The 22,028-nt window shown below is 48.2% G+C and overlaps 1 protein-coding gene across 4 annotated transcripts in view; it reads left to right on the forward strand.

The window, feature by feature from the left end:
* The window catches only part of DISC1 (DISC1 scaffold protein), a 349,458-nt gene that overhangs the window by 257,835 nt on the left and 69,595 nt on the right, over window positions 1–22,028 (forward strand). For all 4 annotated transcript variants that reach the window (XR_009498091.1, XM_059900957.1, XM_059900954.1 and 1 more), the window contains exon 10: window positions 18,367–18,427. Coding sequence is in view for 3 of the 4 variants with exons in the window: in XM_059900957.1 (XP_059756940.1) it covers window positions 18,367–18,427 (61 nt within the window). In the remaining variant the exon portion in view is untranslated. The remainder of the gene's footprint in view (window positions 1–18,366; window positions 18,428–22,028) is intronic.

Consider the following 22,028-nt stretch of genomic DNA (forward strand, 5'->3'; position numbering starts at 1 on the left):
GGAAGTCAAGCCACTTGGGAGCAATGGTGGGTGGGTCCTTCCTTTTTTTTTAAACACAGATTTTCTTTTTCAACAATCTTATGAATACAAGGGAAATAAATCCACAAAAGGGTGGGGAGAAAGTGCTACATTTTATTAAAGTGGTTCTCAAAATTCAGATCCTGAATTTTCCAAAGCAGGAAGAGTTTAGATTGAAGGGCGGGAACATCTCCCGAATTGCACATGTTGTCCTTCTCAGTATTGCTCAACGACAGAGAGCTGACTTCAGGGAACACACCTGCGTAAAGCCTTTTACCAGAAAAGCCAGGACAACACCTTTCAACTACTTTGCATCCCTGTCTAATCCTGGTGTTAACTGGTCAGCCTTACAAAGCCAGGTCAGTTGGTAGAGGGACATTCACCTTATGCAGGGGTTGGGTTCTAAAGGTAACACTTTAGGCAAAAATTAAGCACATTTGGGGAGTTCCCTGGCAGTCCAGTGGTTAGGACTTGGTGCTTTCACTGCTGTGACTCGGGTTCAATCCCTGGTCGGGGAACTAAGATCCCGCGAGACACGCGGGAAAAAAAAATTAAGCGCATTTAAAATTGCCCTTGAAAATGTCTTAAGCTGCCCATGAAATAAAATAGATAATGTTATAAAGTTATATATATGTGTGTGTGTGTGTGTGTGTGTATATATACTGTCTGATTTGAGTATATATAAATGTGCAATGCACAACGTTTAATGGAAAATGCATGCAAAATATGATTTTCCCGTATTTTTGGTGCACGACTGAAAACTCACCTAGTTGAATGTACGGAACTTACCCGCAGCACCTTGTGCCCAGCTCAGCCACCCTCTGCTATCTCCCACACAGACCAGCTGTTTTCATCCTGCCTGTGCTCACCCAGCATCCAGCCCCTCCTGGCCCCAGTTCGTAGTTCTGCAACCCCTCAGGGCAGACACTTGGGCACTGTTGACACTCTCCAGCCAAGCAGGGATAGAGGTGGGCATGTCACAGAGGATAAAGCAATACGCTCTATCCAGGAGTCAGCGATGCGTTTCTGGGCACCAGGCGGCCACGTGCAATTATATGGGGTAAATCTTGTCCCTCTGCAGGCCCTCCACGCACACCACGGAAAGCAGTGACAACATTGTAGTCTTTGTTTTAAGTGAGTTTTTAAAGGTTTTTATTGGTGGAAGGTAGATGACAAAAAGAATCACGTAATTAAAATGGTATAGGTGTGAAACTGGCAGGGCTGGGTTTACGAAAAGGCGGACAAACCTGCCTCAAAATATTCAACTGTCAAAATGGCAACTGTCACACCAGAGGCCGAGGCCACTTTCCTTAATGTCCCTGGATCCCAACACCTGTAATTAAGAACAAACCCAGGGCTTCCCTGGTGGCACAGTGGTTAAGTATCCACCTGCCAATGCAGAGGACACAGGTTCGAACCCTGGTCCGGGAAGATCCCACAACTAAGCCCGTGCGCCATAACTACTGAACCTGCGCTCTAGAGCCTGCAAGCCACAACTACTGAGCCCACGTGCCACAACTACTGAAGCCCTCATGCCTAGAGCCTGTGCTCCGCAACAAGAGACACCACCACAATGAGAAGCCCGCGCGCCGCAACAAAGAGTAGCCCCCGCTCGCCACAACTAGAGAAAGCCCGCACGCAGCAACAAAGACCCAACGCAGCCAAAAGTAAATAAAATAAATAAATTTATTTTTTTTTAAAAAAGAACAAACCCAACAGGGAACTATATTCAATACCTTGTAATAAGCTATAACAGAAAAGAATCAGAAAAAAAAGAATATAGGTAGATACATGCATATGTATAACCAAATCACTGTGCTGTACACCTGAAACTAACATAATATATGACAGCAACTATACTTCAATAAATTTAAAAAGAAAAGAATAAGTCCATAGGAGTTTCACCCATGTTATTTCCTGATATTTTTAAAATTAAATTAATTTTATTTATTTATTTTTGGCTGCGTTGGGTCTTTGTTGCTGCGCGCGGACTTTCTCTAGTTGCGGCGAGCGGGGGCTACTCTTTGTTGCGGTGCGCGGGCTTCTCATTGCGGTGGCTTCTCTTGTTGTGGAGCATGGGCTCTAGGCGCACGGGCTTCACTAGTGGTGGCTCGCGGGCTCTAGAGCTCAGACTCAGTAGTTGTGGCATGCGGGCTTTGTTGCTCCATGGCATGTGGGATCTTCCCGGACCAGGGCTCGAACCCACGTCCCCTGCATTGGCAGGAGGATTCTTAACCACTGCGCCACCAGGGAAACCCTATTTCCTGATATTTAAACAAAACAGATCTACTTTCATAACCCTTAAAATTAACTCCCTGTTAAAACCTTAATGGGATCCTGGGAGGGTAACAGGGCCTTTCTGGTATTGTCTGTAAAATCAAAAACATGGCTGAGACTTCCTATCTTTTCTTTTTCATTTTGGTCAAAGGGGTCACCATCCAACTCACATATTTATAACGTGGCCCCGTGATAAGGAGAAACTGCTCACTTATCTCTGGGTCCGATGACAGAAAGAGTATCAGAAAAAAGACACTGCAATCCCTCAACCACAAGGCGACGCAGGAGGAAAATTACACTTTAATCTGTGGTGGAACAGGTTCTGTCTTCCATTAAACCTGCAGCCCCACTTTATTACAGATTTGAGCCAGTTATGTGTGGCTCACTGGGAAAGTGCATTGTATGATCTTGTCAGAAGAAATGGTTTCACTGGGATCCTTTTAAGCCAATGATTTTATACTTACCTCTTCCTTAATATCTAGGACATTAACTTATTACCCATCCTAGAGTCAAAGCAAATGCATTTTAAATACCTAAAACAAATGCCAGGAAGCTATGGGGATTGGAGAATAGATTTTCCATCGGCATTTAGTGTTTCCCGTATCGGGGGGGGGGGGGGGATCAATCTCTGCAGATTTAGTAGGAAGGGGCTCCATCCTTTCTTACTTCTCGCGCGGAGATTTCATTTTGTTCCCCAGAAGGGAGAGTGAGCATGTGGGATGCAAGTCAGGCTGATTATTTCAAAACCAGGCTCATGTCTGTTGGGTGAGGTCCTGGCACCCAGCCTGTGTGACACCATCGAAGCCCTGTCTCCTCCACGCAGCTCTGCTGACCGGTGCTGGGTGGGGCTTGGTGGGCAGCAGCCTGGTGGGAAGCCATGTGTAAGAGGGGTTTCTGAGAGAGAGAGAGAGAGAGAGAGAGAGAGAGAGAGAGAGAGAGAGAGAGAGAGTGTGTGTGTGTGTGTGTGTGTGTGTGTGTGTGTATGTGTGAAGGCAGTTGTAGATCCCCAGTAATCCTTTTATTGTAAAGCCAGGCGATCCTTTCCATCATTCTTGGCAGTGTCTATTCCTGGTGACACTTAGGGACACTTCATCCTTCATTTGCTTCCGTAGACCCTGCCCTTCCGGGGGTCCTGCTGCTTCTCTGGCCACTCCATCTTTGTCATATTTGCCAGCTCCCTCTTCTCTGCCCATCGTTTTAAGGTTTTGTTCCTTTTGGAATTCTGTCCCCAGCTACCTTTTCTTGTCATGCTACGTGGCTGGCATACTAGGTAGAAATGGCCCCAAAGATATCCATGCCCTCGTCCCCCGAATCTATGAATATGTGATGTTAACAGAGGTCTTTGCAGACATGATTGAGGTTAAGGATCTTGAGGAAGGGAGAGTGTCCTGGATTATAAAGAGGGGCCCAATCTAATCATGAGCGCCTTTGAAAGCAGAGGACTTTCTCGGCTGGAAGCAGAGGAGAGATGAGGCGGAAGGGGAGGTGGAGAAACCTGAGGCAGGAAATGACCTGACACGGGATTGCTGGCTTTGAGGCTGGAAGGAGGGGGCCGTGAGCTGGGGGACATGGGCAGCCTCTAGAAGCTGAGACCCACTCCTGGCTGGATCTCTATCCTCCGCCTCGTGAATTCCTGCCCCTCACGACCACCTTCTATTGGGCAACTCCACTTGGATATCTTAAAGACAAGTCCAGCTCTACATGTTGGAAAGTGAACTTAATTTTTTGTCCTCCCAAATCTTTTTTTTCTGGTGTTGTCCACTGCCAGTTGACCAAGCCAGAGCCCTGGCGTCAGGCTGGTCCTTTTCTCTCGTTTTACTTTTCCTGTAGTCTCACCTCTGCCGGTCTTTGTTGTACTGTCACCATCTCAAGGAGGTCTCCCCTGACCACCCTATTTACAATGGCAGCCCTCGCCTGATACACGTGTGGTCCCTTTTCCCTTATCAGCAGCTGCCGTATCATACTTACTTCTTTGCTTCTCTCCCCACTTGGAATGTAAGCTCCCTGTCTGTTTTATTTTATTCATTCTGTTTAAGCAATAACCCAATAGTTCCCAAGTAGCAGGCACTGCTTTAAGCATTTTTACAAATACCCACTTATTTCACGCTCCTTTTTCACCGTGGTGTTCCTAGCTTTGATGGTAGTGCCTAGCACCGAGTGCCTGCTTGGTATGCAGTAGCTGAGTGAATGAATGAATGAATTGATTCAACCTGACACTAAATCCTGTCAATTCTATTTTCTTAATATTTTTGATATCAGCCCGCCTTTATCCATCCCACAAGCACTTCCTGGTTCCAGGCCTCTTGCATCTCAGCAGCACTATTCCATTGGTCCTCTTACATCTAATCCCACCCACCTACAATCCACTCTGTACAATGCAGGGAATGTAATGTACTAGGATCCCGGGCCCACGATGCTTCTTGGTAGACGCTTGAACGGCCCTTCTTGACGTGCTTTCTCCATCTTCATTTCTCACCCTCCCCTCCTTCCTTACACTTCAATCTTCAGTGGCCCCAACATCCAGTTTCCCAACTCTGCCCTTTCTCTGCTTACTTCCAAGCCTTGGCATCTGGCTCCTTGCCCAGCTCACTCCTTGCTACCTGCCCTGCTCCCTGCCCATCCCTCCTATTTCTACTTGGCTACCCACCTCCCCGTGACACCTCCGTGGTCTCCATCCGTCTCCGCCACGTGAAGTGCCTGCCTTTCGCTCACCAGCTAGTCTGTCCTGGCCTCTCCCCATGTGCTGTAAAGACCCCTTTACCTGTGCGATCCTCTTGCTAGTTCACAGGTTCTTGAGGCACTGGGCTGGAGAGCGGGGTCTCCTTCAGCACCTAGCACACCAGCTGGTACCTAGCAGGGGCTCAGTAGGTACCCGCGATCCTGTGAATTGGCTTCTTGAGGCTGGGTGAGCCCAGGCCAGGCGCCCTCGCCAGCCAAAGGGCCACTTTCTCAGCCGGGATTGATTTGCAGGTGCAATTATATGTGTAAATGCATTTTCACTGTTCTGCCTTAGGACCCAGATTTTGAAAATTAGATTTTGAATGTCCCATCCTCCTCACTCGCGTCGTTTGCTTCTAGACAGTTAGCGCATAATTTAAAATGAAAGGCATAGAAAATTGGACTCATTTAGTTTACTCTGTTTGAAATCCATGTTGGGCTATTTTTAAATTCTCATAGATCTTGTGCTCTTCAGGGTGTGCGTGAGAGGGAGGCGGGGGACCTCAGAAGCTGTTAGAGGTGTTATTGCACTTTGTTTTAGTACCTTCAGTTTTCACACTTAGCATTGCCCCAAATGCAAAGACTGAATATCAGAGTCAGCCTCAACATTTGCTGCATTACGTTCTCAACTGTGACAAGGGGCCGTGGCCGGCTTGCACCCTGAGTCCTGGAAGGAGTTTTGACCTTCTGTCTTCTGCTTCCCAGTCGACACGCTCCCGTTTCCACTGTGCCCTCCGCAGACAGCGGGTGGGAGCAGATGAAGATGAGAACATTAGCAGGGGGCCTGAGGCCCCAGTTTACAAACACTGCTCTCTTAGGCATCCTTGTGAACAGGTTGGTGGTTGGGGGCTCTTCCTCACCCACCGTCCTGAATCCCTGCTCTCGAGTTAGGAGTTGGTACCAAACCTTCCGATTTCACATAGATTTCTACTGCAGCCGCTCTGCACACCTGGGGTGTGAGTTAGAGATTCCTTGCAGCCGGGAGGTGCTGTGTGTTGACACTGAAGTCCAGTGTGTAAGGCACCAGTGTCTCCTAACGCCCGGCACACAGCTGGCTTTCCGGCTTTCCCCAGGGATGCCAAACGCCCAGCGCCTGTGCTCATAACCAGGATGTTTCCCCACGTGCCCTTCTCGGCTTTACAGAGCAAGAGTGGGGCTCAGCAGCAAGGCCAGGAACATGAAATCAGACACACTTTGTAATAGAGTGAATACATAATCTAACTAACAAACACATAGCGGACTTCTCTGGTGGCGCAGTGGTTAAGAATCCGCCTGCCAATGCAGGGGACACGGGTTCGAGCCCTCGTCTGGGAAGATCCCACATGCCACGGAGCGAGTAAGCCCATGTGCCACAGCTGCTGAGCCTGCACTCTAGAGCCCGCAAGCCACAACTACTGAGCCTGAGTGCCACAACTACTGAAGCCTGGGTGCCTAGAGCCCATGCTCTGCAACAAGAGAAGTCACCTCAATGAGAAGCCCGCGCACCGCGACGAAGAGTAGCCCCGTGCTCTCAGCAACTAGAGACAGCTCACGCTCAACAACAAAGACCCAACACAGCCAAAAAAACCAAAAACCAAAAACAAACACATAGCGGGAACCCACTGTGGGGTGCTGTCTTCCTGAACTTGAATTCTAATGGGAGGGACAGAAAAATGAAAACCGAAAACAACATGTGAATGAACCCATAAATAAAATAATTACAAGAGAGAAGCGCTAAGGCCTACAGAGGCAACAATCTGGGATCAGAAGGAAAATAACCGAGTGGCAAATAGCCAGTGGCTGTGGGGGGGGGAGCGCCCTCTAAGGCAGTGACATCTAGGCTGAGGCTTAAAGGAGAAGAAAACCACGCCTGCAGGGAGTGCGGGCGAGGAGCATGCCAGGCGAGGATGAGGAAAGAGCCCGGTGTGTTGGTGAGGCCAGACGTGGGTGGAGGGGGTGAGTGGGCAAGATGCGGATAGGGCGCTATCCGGAGGGTTTGCAGGCGCTGCGGAGGGTTTGTGTTTTGTTCCAAGGGCAAAGGGAAGCCCACGCAGTGTGTTAAGCCGCTTTTTGTGGGCTCTGTCTCCAGTGAGAAGGGCCCGTGTGAAGAGGGGGAGTTGGGGCCCAGTGTAGTGGCCTGGAGGAGGGAGAACTCGTGGTCTCCATCCGAGTTCTGCATTCAGCCTCCTCTGCCTTCCAGCTGTACTGCGTGGAAATGGAAAATGCAGTAGCCAGATGTGCCAAACCTTGGTTCAGGGCACCATGTTGGGGCCGCAGAGGCACAGCCAGGGTGGGCATTCCCAGCCCCCAACTCACTACCCCTGTGCTGAGCCCCCTACACTGCCTCCGTGTCAGACGCTGCCCCCAGGAAGGTGCCGGCTGGGCGTCACATAACACACATTCTTGCCCAGGCTCTGGGAGATCAAGGATTACGTTCCCTGTCGGCTGTCTTGATAAGGCTAAAATCCAGCTCTTTCACAATGTTGTGTTTGTAGCTGATAAGGCCTGTCTCCTTCTTTCCCCTTGTCTGTTATAGAATTAACTGCAAATGTTGGTGAGAGCAGGCCCACCGCTAATACGTGTGGGGCTGGGGCAGAGACACAGCACGAGGCGCAGGTGCTGTAGATCTGGGTATTTAAAGTTGTGAATCAGTCTAGTGAATGGCTAAATACAGCGTGTTCTATTGTCTTAACTTGAGGTTTAAAATGTAGGTTTTATTATTATTCGGGTATGGTGAGGCCAACAGATCAGGAGACGACTGCTACTGAGAAGACAGTTTGTTACTCAACAGCTCCCAAGAGATGGGGGCACACCATGTCACGGGAGGGCCACGGGGGGAAGCACCAGGGTCTGCTGGGAGGCAGAGGGAGGCGGAAACGTGGACAGTAGCCTTTACTGTGGTTTCCCTGAGAAGGGATGGGCAGGGTCAGCAGACTGGCTGGTTTGAATCATTTCAGGGCTCTGGGGCTTAGGGGCTGTTCCTAGCTGTCTGGTACCTGGCCCTGGGTGATGAGGGCAGGGGGAGAGTGGCCTGGAGAGTGACAGAAGAGATAGTTGGGCATGTGCACTCTGGGATGTCTGGTTTGCATGTAAGAGGCTTGCTCTCAGGTGAGTTGTTTTCTCTGTCTAGGAACTGGCCAGCCCTGGGCGGGGCAGTCCCTCCAGGGTCAGCAAGGCTCAGGTGTCAACAAAGCAACCTAAAATGCAGGAAATAAAAAATATGATTAATACACTTGACAAATATCACTCTAACGGCTAGGAGACCAGGTGGGAGTTTAGAATTCTCGGATCCCTTGGATCCCGTGCTGGAAAGCAGAGGGGACGGAGAGTTGGCCACAGCCCCCAGCCTCCCCGTCTTTGCCCACCTCTGTCATCTGCCCCCATGAGCTCCTCGCATACAAGCGTGTGGACGGTCCAGCTTGCGTGTCCTAGCTCTGGCCACTCCTCTGTGGCGAGGCTCGCCTGCATCACCCTGACCCCCCTCCTGGAAGGAGAGGCGGCCTCCTCCAGACGCTAGGCATGTTGTGGGAACATGCAAGTGACGCTCTTGCATGCGTCGTAATACAATCTTGGATTCACGAGTTTGGGAGGATGAGTTGCTTCAGGCAGAAGCAAGAGGCGCCGTACAGGCTGTTTTCCTGTAAGATTTTATATCGCCTGGTCCTTCCTCACCTGGCGTGTGTTTGTCCTGATGAAGCAGGTATGCAAAGATTCATATTTTTTCTCTGTTAATTTTTTAAACCTATTTGTTCTGTCGCCTATGCATCGTCTGAGTGTGGAAGGAGAGGACAGGCACGTGGGTTTGGCGTTGGGCCTCTGACAGAACTTGGCCTGTAAGCAAGAGGTTCCCAGCCACGTGTGGCCCCGTTGTGCGGCCATGTGGGAGTGATGCACGGTCCTGGATGTGGGCACCCTTTGCACGTGTGTTGGGGGTGGAATCTCAGAGCCAACTGAAAACCCACTTCTTCTGCAAAAGGCTTAAGAAAATAAGGCAATAAAAAAACTGTAGGTAGAGTCTTTCCAAAGCACAGGTAGAAGACTTATCAGGATAACCATTACATTTCACTGCATCTTAGAGTTTAAATTCACAGGTACCTGGTGTTCTTGGGGTGTCTTATTGATATGCCTGAGTCCACCTGCCCTCACGGGGAGAGGCTGGGAGACTGTGAGCTGGACCCTGGGGCTGAGTTACCTGTGCTCATGCCTGGGGGGGTGAGTGACATGCACTGATTAGATGGGTACACTCCGCGCCCAGAGCCTCACGTGGAACCAGATTCCAAGTTTTCCACCTCAGGTGTAGTGCTGGCCCCTGTCTGGCCCTTATCTAGGAAAAAAAAAAAGCCAGTTCACTTTTGGACTTTGTCCCAGCCTGTAAGAGGTTGGGAACGTCCGTGAAGTCCACGCGTAAATGGATTTCATCCGGATTTGCTCTGTTTGGGTGCCCAGCAGATCAACACCTGGAGCAGAGGTGGGATGGTCTGTGATGCTGTGGCCTTGTGAATGGCTTAGTGCCAAAGATGGGCGTTTGGGAATCTTCCCTCTTTATTTCATCCCCATCACACACCTCCCCCCTCCTCTTCCACATGCATTGCTTTGTTTGCACTAGAGACTGAAGTATAGCCCTGTATTCACATCCTTCTCAGCTCCAGGGAGCCCAAGCGGCCCCCTCTCTCCTTCTCAGGCTGGGTTGCATTCGTGTGTCGTCCAGTCTCCAGTAATTCACTGTTTGATGACCTCAGTTACTCGGCGTCCTGAGAATCTGTTCTGATTTCTGTCTCATCAGGCTGTCGATTCCTTGAGAACATACACGTGTCTTCCTCACTGTGGCTTCCATCGAGGATGGCACAGCACTGGCCCCTGGGACCTGGTGCCTGAGGCGCTGGGCACCTTCTCTGGGCCCATGATTGTGCTGGGCGCTAAGGGTTCAAAGGACATAGCGTCCACGATTCCGGCAGAGAGGATAGCCGTGCCCGAAATGAGCTTGAAGGCTGTAGGAAGGTGGGAAATGTGTGTAGGAGCCCAGAAAGGGAGAGAACACATGGGAAGCAGGGAGCATCTCGGTGGGCAGGAAGGCAGAAACATGTGAGGAGGATATTCCAGGCAGAGGGAACAGTAGGAGGGTCTGTATTGGCCCAGGTCACCCTCCTGGAGGTGGAGGTGGCCTCAGGAGCTGTCAGGACTCCCTCCCCTTCGTCCCTCCTCTGCTGACCTCTGAGTGTCACCTTCATCCTCCTGCTGCGACCGAAGCCTGTCTGCGGTGGCTGCAGCCCTCATTCTGGGCCCTGGAAAGGGACGGGCCTCTTGACTCAGTGCAGCGTTGGAAACTCCGGGGCAGGGAGCTTGACTGTTCCCATCCTTGTCCCCTCAGTGGAGGACAGACTGCTGAGAAACAGGTGAGGGCTAGGACCTGCTAGCAGGGTGCTGGGTTGAGGGTGATCAGCCCCCAGAGGGAAGGGTGTCAGGCAGGGAGCCCCTGTGTCAGAGGAGGGGGACGTGGGTGTGATTCACGTGAGCAGAGAGGTTGATGTTGAAATCTTCCCCTCTCCCTCCCTGGTGCCACCCTGCCAAAATCTGCTGGGCACAAGTTATGTCCCAAGACGGTGCAGCAGGGCATCTTCAACATGGGATACACCGTGTCGTCGGGGATCTGATCAGCTTAACACGGGCCAGTCCTTGCCCTGGAGCAAAATCTGAGTTTCCCCACCCACCTTCCGGGATCTCTCTTCCAAGGGCAATAGCTCAGACAGACCGTCAGACTAGGATGATTTTGTGTCAAATAGAGAGATTCCAGTTTCAAGCCTTTAATGGATGTAAAGCCTCTGCTTTAGAGGGAAAAGTAAATTCTTTCCTTCTGTGAAATGTGGATTTCCTTCAGTGAAATTCATAAGTTATGTTCTCTAACAGTTGGGCAGCAGTATTGTGCGTTTGAAAAAACATAGACTCTGGAATAAAACCGAATGAACCTTTATTTTTTATTTACTCCTGGAATGAACTTCCTTCAGCCTGACTCCTTATCCTCAAATGGGATTTAGGGAGTTACCATGAGAATTAGAGATAATTCTCATAATAACGTACACAAGTGAAAGCATCACACTGGCAGCTAGTGTGAGCCCACTCTCCTTAGCTTTAGAAGATCAAGGTCGGGGGGGAGGGATAAATTGGGAGTTTGGGATTGGCATATACACACAACTCTATATAAAATAGATAATCAACAAGGACCTACCATACAGCACAGGGAACTCTACTCAGTATTCTGTAATAACCTAAATGGGAAGAGCATCTGAGAAAGTATAGCTGAAATCACTTTGCTGTGCACCTGAAACTAACACAACATCGTAAATCAACCATACTCCAATATAAAATAAAAATTAAAAAATCAAAGCTCAAGTGTGGATTTGGGCTTAAAATGTTTTTAATACTAGTTGTTTAAGAAAATAGTGTTCCACTTTAAAAAATAAAGTCCCCAATTCTATTCCTTGTCTGCCTTTTGAGAAGAACGAAGAGAAGTAAATCACGTGGGCATGTGTGGGGTGTGCGCGTGTCTTTGAGGGAAGGGAGGGGAAAAAAATCACAGAACGTGAGTGTATAGTCTCAAATGGACACTCCCAGGCAAAACTAGTAAATAGACATTTTAAGCAACTTACAAAGTCGTGTAAATGGGTCTCCAGGTCACAGCTCTTTCAAGGATACGTGCTAGGAAGCAAGAAAGCAAACCGAAGGCCTGCTGTCAGCAGGGAAAGCTGGGGAATCAGTGCGAGCGCGGGGCTGGTGAGGGTGTGTGAGTGAGGGGGGCTGCGGAGGGAGGCTGCCGGGAACCGACAGTGTTAGCATTTTTCCGACTAGCTTTCCATGCCGTGTGCCCTTGGTTTTCTTTCTGTCATTGAATAGTGCTGATTTATAGGCTGTGTGCTTCAAGGGCACGGGGAGATTGCATGTAGGGGCAGGTGTGAACAGGGAAAGTGAGAATTACTGTATCAGATGATACCCAATTAACTGGTGACAAGCGCAGCAGGTCGAATTGGAAGCGGGGCTGTATCTGTTACGTAGAGCAAGCGCTCACCATCTAGTTAATGTTTTTAAGCCTCGGGGAGCTTCCCTCCTCACTGTCCTCCCTTTCCTCCTGCCCACGGTCTCTTCCCATCTAAGCAGGCGTGGTTTCTACTGACATGAGTGTCCGGGCTGAGTCCCTGAGATGCACTCTGGGTTCAAGCGCGACAGGGCAGGGCTTCTCGCGGGGCAGCTGCAGCCAGACACCGTGACACAGCCCAAAACGGTGGAAGCAGTAGCATAAACATCAACACAGCTGGGAATCATTGCTTTTCCTTTCTTCACGGACAACTGAATCATGTTTGGATGCTCCACTTCTGAAAAGGCTTTCCCACTCTCTGCCTTTGAAGTTACCGTAACGGGACAGCCTCACTCACCTTGCCCAAAGGAGAAAATCTGGACGGATTGTTCATCTCTACTTCCACTTCCGAGACTGGCCGCGACAGTGGTGATGGAGGCTTAGAGCCCGTGCTTTGGGACATTTGGACCTGCCCATCTCCTGTAGCCACCTTATCTTCCCTTGGTGTGGGATCGTGCGCTACACTGAGTAATCTACGTGTAAGCTTAGGGAAAAATGATTCAGAAATTATTGGGAAGGTGAAATGATACGGCATTAAATGCCTGATATTCTAAAACGCAAATCTTATTTTATGTGCAACCGCTGTTTTGGATTATGCACGCCTCTTCCGGCTTCAGCCAGTGTGGAAAATCCTTTAAGATCTCTGCTCAGTCACTTCCACTGGGACTCATGTTTTATCCCCTCAAGCTGGGCTGAATCTCCTTCCGCGATGCTTCCAGAGTGACCGCTGCTTTACGTTTCTATCATTGGACCAAACTCATTGCTTTTATTAGCTATCTATTTGTGTGACTGTCACCAAACCTGGTTTTCTCCAGGCTAAGGGCAACATCACATTCATGTCTGAAGCCACAGTGCCTAATGCAGAACCTGGCACGTGGTGGGCATTTCAGAAACATTAGATAGATGTAAGAATGAGAGTCAGATACAACCCCAAAGAGAGGCCTGCTATTTGTTAGTGTTTATTAATTCTGTAGGACCCGTATCTGATAATTCTTCTTCTCTCTGCAAATCTCTTACCAACATCAGAGAGAATTAACACCACCACACCAAATGATGTTCTGCCGATGAGAAGTGAGTCCATTGCTAATCTCGTGATGGTGTGTTCATTTGGTTCCAACCCTAGAGGATATGCAGTGACAAGTCTAAAGCCTAGGAAGGATTATATCCTGTTTAATTCAGGATCTCTCTCTTGAGAGTTCTATGTAAATGACCACTACACATAGTGATGGCAGAAAAATGCTGTAAACAACTCTATAGAGGCAAACAAAAATCTTGTAAAACCACATGAATTTGACATCTTATTATTGGGAGGAGTGACCCAACCTGAATATAAGCCTGGGAAAATTAGTAATCATTTTCTCATTGCAAACTACTTTGAGGTCACCTTGGCCTATACAATATATATAGATACACACACACATGTATACGTATATGTACACACGTATATATGTGATATATGATATAAATATATTACACAATGGTAATGTATTTTATGCTGATATGTTAGCAGTATTCTTCCCCACAGTTTACATGCTATTAGGTTTCCATTTGTTGGTGGCTGTTTTGTAATTGCCGGTGCTGTTTGTGACTCTGACTTTTTACAGCAGTCTTTGGCCTCTCCTGAATTTATTGTCTTTGAACACCTGCTTCATTTTGCTGGCGGCTGAAATTTCACATGCATTTATTCAGTGTGCATTTCCTCGCTCCTATTATTTAAAATTGAGGTTGTGTTCTATAACGGTGGGCTCTGGGACTGTCCCTCACTAGCTGTGTGAGCCAATGATCCTCACTGCCCCTTTGTATTCCTAACTGCAAAATGGGGATGATAATAACCTCTTCATCGGTACTATTATTGTGTGGCATTTAGAGCAGATGTTTTGAACAGTACCTGACACGTAGGAAGTGCACAATAAAATGTTAACTAGATTGATGTCATTAACTTGATGTCAAGTATTTCTGCATATTGGCTTTCCAATGTGACAGTCAAGATCACTTTGGTACCAGCAAAGGTTCAGACTGGTATTTCCATCTTCAGTGTAAAATTTGAGTTGTGTAGCACCTCCTATAACAGATTCTGCCAGATTTCAAGGTCCTACAATCTTGTTCCATCCCACCTACGAAGACAATCCAACTGCAAGTCCATTTTTTCCATGTTGTTGCCCTACCTGGCTCTTTGTTAGTGCTACTTTACTCCTTCATCTCCTTGTGTGGTTTAATTACCCAGGTAAACAGAAGTCCTTCCATTAACTCAAGCGGAAGAATAATACTTCAGATGTTCAAAAGTTTCTCAGAATTCTAAAATTTCTCCTTTGTCTTTCACATCTTCCTTCTGGAAGATTTCACTAATGGGTGTTCATCTTGTCTTAATCTACCTTTGAAATCTGCTGACTGATTTTCATAAAACGAGGTCAGACCTCACTTGGTACTTAGGTTATTTTAGAAAAACATCAATAAAATGGCTAATGTTAGACAAAATTTGTGATTGATGCTAAACTGATGAGGTCCCTTCGGCTTCCATTTTCAAATTTGAGATCATATTGTACCGATCCCATGATGCTGCCTTATTAATTGAGGGTGGTGGGGCTGAAGTTCTCTGGAACCACTGCTTCATTCAGTCTGAAGGCAAGGCTGCTGGGGTGTTACTCATTCCCTGTACTATTATCATGACAAATACTGCTGTCCTTTTATTATGCAAACAAAGGATCTAATGCATTGAAACCTAGTTAGACCTGCTTCTACTTAACATTCTCCTACCTTCCTAGTTTATCCTGAAAAGGATATTGCTGGGTAGCTTGGTAATTTTTTTTTTCATTAGACTCATAGGGATATTTTTGGATTATCACTTATGATGAAGACTTATGGAAAATGTTGCTATGCACTCGCAGGAGAAATCAGTGTTAGCATCTGGCCCTACGGCGCTCTCTGGGCTCCTTGAGTCCGTATCTCTATTATACTTAACTAGTGCCTAGCGTAGTGTCTTGCATGAAGTAGGACCCAGGTGCCATTCCTGTAACGTTGATTTGTGTCTGTGCCACGCACTCCCATAAATGTTTTCACAGATTTGCTGCGTCTAATGATCAATCGGTTCTTGTTTAATTGGATTCATAAAACTATATAAACTCCATTCTGATATTTTGGCCCGATTCTGGATATCAGATTCTCTGAGCATGTGGGGTGGAGGGAAGTGTTCCTGGCTCTTCCGCATCAGGATGCCTGGTGACCCCTGGTCTCCTTTTACCTTTAGTACTCAGCTTCCCTCGGTACCATCCTTGGTTCTTGGAATCTTGCCTCACCACCACTGCCATTCTCTGGGTCCCTGCTCTAAGATTCTGGAGAAAGGAGGGAAGAGGAGGGATGGTGATACGGGAAGAAAGGATGAGCTCTGTTCTCAGTCAGTGTCTCTGTGGGTATATCTCTTAGGAAGTTGCATATCTCTTAGGAAGTTAAAAACCTAAACTCCCTGTCTATGGTCTGGGCCTCTCTGGAAGGTTGTGAGTCAACCCAGGAATATGTGAGCAAGGCCGGCCTGGGAGATGAGGCAGGATCCAGCGAAGGCAGTCAACACCGCATCCTCTGCAGATGGCAGCCTCCGGGCCAGTGGACAAGATGTTCCTGTGTGGGTCTAGCAGGTCACTAACTGGGGCATCAAGTGGTTAGATGACTCAAGTATTTAGTGTCCGATTTCTTAACAAAATCGTTCATAGGGTGTACCTCTGGATTATTTTAAACATGAGAATATGGCTGTCTTGTCCTCAAGGGAGGTGCTATGAATTTTTGTCCCTTTTATGAAATGTGCTATCACAATATAATCATAGTTATATGGGATCACCAAGGGCTTCTTAAGTTACTCTCACTCCCTGCGTGATGACATCTCGTCACCTCACTTCAGTCGCCAGGGTCTTCCGAGTGTCCATCTGCAGTCCAGACCTTCTCTAGGCTCATATATCCAACTCTATATTTGCCAGTCCTGCTGGATGTCTCATAAACCTAAATTTATCGTATCCAAAATTGGACTCTTTTTAAAAGTTTTTCGATTGCTTTTATTTTCTCCAGCTTTATTGAGGTATAATTGACAAATAGCGTTGTGAGATATAGTGTACAACGTGATCGTGATGTTTGATATACATGGTGAAAGAGTTTCCCCTCATCAGGTTAATTAACACATCCATCACTTCATGTATTTATCTTGTTTTTTTTTGGGGGGTGGGTGCAGTGGACATTAGAGTTCTACTTTCTTAGCAAATTTCAATCCAAAATTGAACTCCTGCTGGTCTCCCCAAACGGGTTTCACCGCTACGTTCCCTTCTCGGTTGATGGTGACTCTGTTTTTATTTCAGTGGCTCAGGGCAAAAACCTTGTAGTCATTCTTGACGTGGCTCTTTTTCACACATGCAAATCCAATCCGTCAGGAACTCCTGTTGTTTCTATTTTTTAAAGTATACCTAAAGTCTGCCTCTTATCGCCGCCTCCTGCTGACGCCCTGGTCTCAGTCCCCATCACCTCACCTCCTCCTACAGTCTGGTCTCAACACAAAAGCCACGAGCCAATTTCTTGCCATTCTTATGCAGTGCTTTCCCATTTCACTCAGAACACCCCAAATCCCGAGCTGGCTTTCCAGTTACTACAGCTGTAGAACTACTTATCCCCCCAACTTAATGACTCACAACCATTTATTATGTGCACAAATTCTGTGAGTCAGGGGTTTCGACAGGGAGCAGCAGGGATGGCTTGTTTCCCTTCCATGAGGTCCGGGTCCCTCAGACTGAAAGGCCCAAATCACCTGAAAGCTCGCTCACTCACACGTCTGCACACACACACACACACACACACACACACACACACACACACTGCGTATCTGAGCACGCCCCTAGCACTGGGTCTTACCTTGCACCTTCTTCAGGATTTTATATGTGAAGAAATTTTTATATAGATTTTTTTCCTTTTTTTTTCCCAAAACACTTTATACTTTTTAAAAAGCAATTCCTGGTGGCGTGTGGTTCCGACACTGGCTCCCCCCTGCCCCCAGCCACGTGCTGGGGCTTCTGGGTCCACAGCCCCGCCCGGGGTCTAGCGGAGGCCCAGCAGCAGCTACGGCAGGGTTGACTCTGCTGGGAGAGGCCGGGAGCCAGCCGCCCTCTTCCTACCCTACCTCCCGGTAACTACTGCCTGCCCGGGGGCACCCACTCCCTGGGACTCTGGATGGAGGGACAGATGGACGGAGGGAGCTATCCCCAGGACCCCACCTCCTTCTCTGAGGGGATGCAGGGCATAGATCTGCAGGAGCTGCCCCGTGCAGCTGGCGTTTGTCTCCTGCTCCGTGAGCCTGCTTAACTGAATAAAATGTTGCGGCCAAAAAAAAGAAAAAAAAATGCGGGCTGTAGGCTGAGCCCTTTGCCCCGGCGGCCGGGAGCCACAGCAGCTCTGCACGGCCTCTCCTGTGGCTTGGGCTTCCTCACAGCATGGCGGCTGGGCTCCCAGGAGGAGGAACCAGGCAGGAGCTGGACCCTAGCCTCAGAAGTTAAACAGCATCCTTCCTGCCACACGCAGCTGGGGGAACAGTCCTAGCCTGTTCAGATTCAAGGGGAGGCAAGCACAGAGGGTATCAGAGCTTGCCCCAAAGGTACCAAATCTCTTTTACATTAGCAAAGTGCCTCTTTGACCCATTGGGCCCTAAGAGTCATCTATTCCTTCAGTGTTTGGCGGTTATGAGGCACTGAGTTTACCTCTAGTAGAAGCTGATCTCACAGCGTTGGGAGCTGAGCAGTTGATGTCAGCTCACTGGCTGGATCGGGCTCCCGTTTGTTTTTCAGCGAAAGGGTCTGTAGTCCTCAGCTACCATGGGTGAGGTTCTCTGGTTAAACCACAGGATGGGTTGTTCTCTCTCTCACTCTTTCCCAAACTCTACAACCAAGCCTTTGGCTACCAGGTAGGAAAGGTGAGGGACACAGAGCACAATGGGATCCACGCCAGACACCGGATACCCTGCCTTTGAAAGCACGTAGCGAAAGGCATCAGACCCTTGATCCCCGGCTCCGACTTCGGCAGTGCCTGGAGGCTTCAGACCCCTTCCAACGCATCCCTCCAGGCAAGCCGTCCAATGGATTCGAGTGTTTTCCAAACATAGGATGTTATCATTACTAGCGGCTCAACTGCTGTGATCCTTTGGGTTTTGGCTTTTAGTTGAGCAGTTCTGGGTTTTGTTCACTCTCTGACTCCAGTTGCATCAATTTTGGATTTTTGTTTTGCAGAAACCAGTGTGAAGGCGAATACTATGAAGTACATGGAAATGCTTGAGGATAAACTGCACAGGTAAAGATGGTAACTTCTTCATTACAGACTCCATGGCACGTCTGGATTCTTTATTATAACAGAATTTGGTGAAAGCAAAGAAAAAGGCTAGGCAATTTCTGCAATAAATTAACAAAGAAAAACACACAAAAAGGAGTCCTTTGAATCCTGTAACAGAAGAAGCAGGTGCCATACAAACATCTCCCAGAGCTCTTCTCTTTTAATAAGATGTTGAAAAGTGTCCGGGGAGATCACAGGATTGTTTTCATGTTTCCTAAGAAGAAGAAGAATCTTCCTTGGTATGCTAAATTCAGAATTCATGCCTTGGTCTGTCTTTCTCTTCTTTTAAAGGTCTGAAGTGGATGTTATGGATTTTGACCCAGCTTCTCTATGTTTTAGAACAATATAAAAATGCACATCCTAGATTCTGTTTTGAATCCTGAATCAAAACAAGTGTGAAAAATTCCTGTGCCTTTTTTTTTTAAAACCCAATTAGGAATTCAGATTTGAGAAACACTAGGGATGTTGCATCGTGTCAAGATGTTTCTGGTTTTTGTGGATGTGTACTCATGAAAATAAATCCCAGCCACCAGGATCTGTTCCTAATTAAGGAAACAAGTAGGAAAATGTAATACGTGCTTTCCTCTCTGGGACTCATTTAGTTCTATGGAAAATGTTTTGCTACTATTTTGGAAATTGTTAAATAACTCTTTAAACAGGTTATATGCCTTAAACCTTCGTCTGCCAGGATAATGCCATCGGCTAAAATACTGCTTCTCCCTTAAGAGATGTTAAGGGGGGCTGCCTAGCTGAGCTCTGCTCTACAGGGCAAGTGAGGTGCTGCAGGGTTGATTCTAATGCTTGGAAAGCAAGTTCTTCCAACCACTGACTGGTATTGCCCTGACCCCTGTGCCCTAGATGTGGGGAGGAACCTCAACGAAGGTGGTCTGTAGCAGGTATGGGGTGAGAGGGCTTGCAGGTAAGAGGCCTCCTCTAAGGAAATGTCTCTCCTCCTTAGAAAGTAGGGCACTCAGCTGGGTCAGGTGCGCTGCCCTGGGTCTGGTGTCCTCCTCTACCATGTGTTCTGCCGGGACAGGTTTCTGCACATACCGCTTGATCTTAACTCTGCTTACTGTTTCTTAGCCGTAAGCATCCCACACGCCCTGCGTTCTGTTAGGTGAGTGGGTGGCAGGTTGGAGCTGTAAGACGTGGGTATAGGTAGAGCAGTGCCCCTTTAAATAGCAGCTCTGTCACTTATCAGCTACCTAACCTCAGGTAAGCGTTCACCTTCAATTTCTTTATCTGTAGAACAGAAGGGTGGGTACCTACCTTCCAGGCGTGTGCCTTTTATAATCCACTGTATATGAAGCACTCTCACAGTCAGCTGTCAGCAAACCTCCGTTCCCTTCGCCTCCTGCCACTTCTGATCTGTGCTGCCCTGATCGTCAGACCTGGCTGAACAGTCATGCCCAGAACTCATCCTTTTCCCTCCAAGCCAGGCCCCTGTGCTGTGTATGTAGGCCCCTCGCCTACCTGTTGAGGCCCTCCCACCTGGTGCCTGTGTGGTACCGGGACTCACGTTCACTGCCCTTTCCCTCATCTCCCCCCTTGGAGTCAGTCTGTAGTCCTGCCAGTTAGGCCCCTGTAAGCATCCTCCAAGCCCACCTGTGTTCGCCACGCTAGGGTGGGTCTGTCTTCTCTCACCGAATGACTGTGAGGGCTGCTTTGTACATTTTTCTGTGTCCAGGGTTGCCCTTTCCACTCCATTCTCCAGGTGATCTCGAGTGAGCATCTTAAAATGCAAATCTGGTCGTTGTGCATCTCCCGTCATCTGAAGGATAAAGCCTGAATGTCCCACTGCAGCTCATGCGTTCTTCCACGTGGCCGCTGTGGGTCCTTCGGAATCAACCATCACCACCTGTCACCGCCCTACTCCAGTCCTACTGATTCTCGTATGTTTCTCAATGCCACTGTGGTTTTTTTCTAGAGAGAAACTCATTTAGAAGGGAAAATGGTCAAGGGATTATCATTCAGGGAAGTATTAGGTTGAACCATGTGAAATTACTGATGTCAGACCATTTCGACCTAGAAAAATGGCCCTCTCTTACGGTGCAACCCAATATTTAGTGATCTGGAGTGATCTTCAGTAGGTCCGATGCTACGGCCTGAGACCGGCCAGTGTCCTTCCCTACGGCGCCCTGGCCCGTGCGTGCGTATGCAGGCTTTCACCTCTCTCTTGGCATGTGCCCCTGGGGGCCTCTCCCAGCCCTGCCCCGACCAGCCCTCCATGTGTCTAAGCCTCGTGCATCCCTTCAAGTTTTAGACGTCTCCTCTTTGAAGCCTTCCATGACTCCCCAGGACTGAGTCATGTGCTTGCACTGAATTCTTCATCTTGCTTTCAAAGTGCTTCACGTCAGGTGTGGAAGATTATGTCTGTCTTGTTCAGGATGTATCCTCAGTGATTTGATAGGTCTGAACAGTGTAGGTGACAAACAATATTTGCTGAATGAGTGATTGGATAGATGACTGAATGAATGCAGCCAATCTGTAGACAGCCCGGTCTCATTTCCATCACCTCTCCAGCCACGTGGATGCATGACTCACGTACGTTCGTTACTCGGGGTCCGTCAACAGTCTCCGGGGACCAGGATGGTGGCTGGCCCGTCCTCCAGCCTACTTCCTGAGGGCTCTTTCCATTGCTGTTTCCAGCGGTGAGGAGGTCTGGCTCAGATTTGTTTGAACTGCTGTGGTGGAAACACCCAAATAGAGAGGAGATAAGGCAGCAGGTTCTGTAACCCCTGGGCCGTGGGCAGAGGGGCAGACAGAGGCTGGGAACTGCTGCGCCCTGAGGTGCCTGCAGGGGGGTTATTGCTGCCTCGCAGCGGGAGGCCAGCCTGGAGGCGGCAGAGGTGTGGTGAGTGTCGGGCTCTCCTTCCTGGGACAGAACCGCCCTCCGCAGCAGGCCTGAGGCGTGATGGTGGCACGATCCCGCCTCAGTCATGTTTCTTTTCAAGAGGATCGACATCTTAAAACACAAAACCAGTTTTTAGCCCTTGGTGGTTGACATCATGGTGCTCAATTAACATTGCAAGATGTTGACGAAAGCAAGGTGACAGATGCCGATGAAAATCTTTGTTATTTATTTACACTGCCTGGAGCATCTCTGGGCCTTACGGGGGTTTAGAAGGAGAGTTGCTGAGAACTGAATAAAATGCTTATTTCCCCTTAGAAAGTTGTTGAGGACACACTCGATCATCAGTGCCACAGCGAGATTTGGATCTGGCCAGTCATGATTTTGGAGACAAATCTAAATGACAGCAATATCTTTGTTGAGACCTGGAGACTCAAGTACTGAGACAAACTGGGGTGGGTTCAGTGTCTCCGTCTCTATCAAGAAAGTCGAATGAATTAGAAATTAGGAAGTGACTGATGCCGTCAGCAGCTCAGAAGTATCTCCTTCACAGTACGGAACAAAAAAGTGGGCAGATATTAAATAGGGGCTTCTAGTATATAGTAAACAAAGATTTGCCTTTTAATAATCTGAGTTATATAAAAAAGGAAATTTCCCTCTAAGTTTGAATGTTTGTAAAAACGCTCAAAAGGTTTTTTTAAAACCATGATT

This window comes from Balaenoptera ricei, chromosome 16 (genome assembly GCF_028023285.1).
Source record: "Balaenoptera ricei isolate mBalRic1 chromosome 16, mBalRic1.hap2, whole genome shotgun sequence".
In the NCBI taxonomy this organism is placed as follows: Eukaryota; Metazoa; Chordata; class Mammalia; order Artiodactyla; family Balaenopteridae; genus Balaenoptera; species Balaenoptera ricei.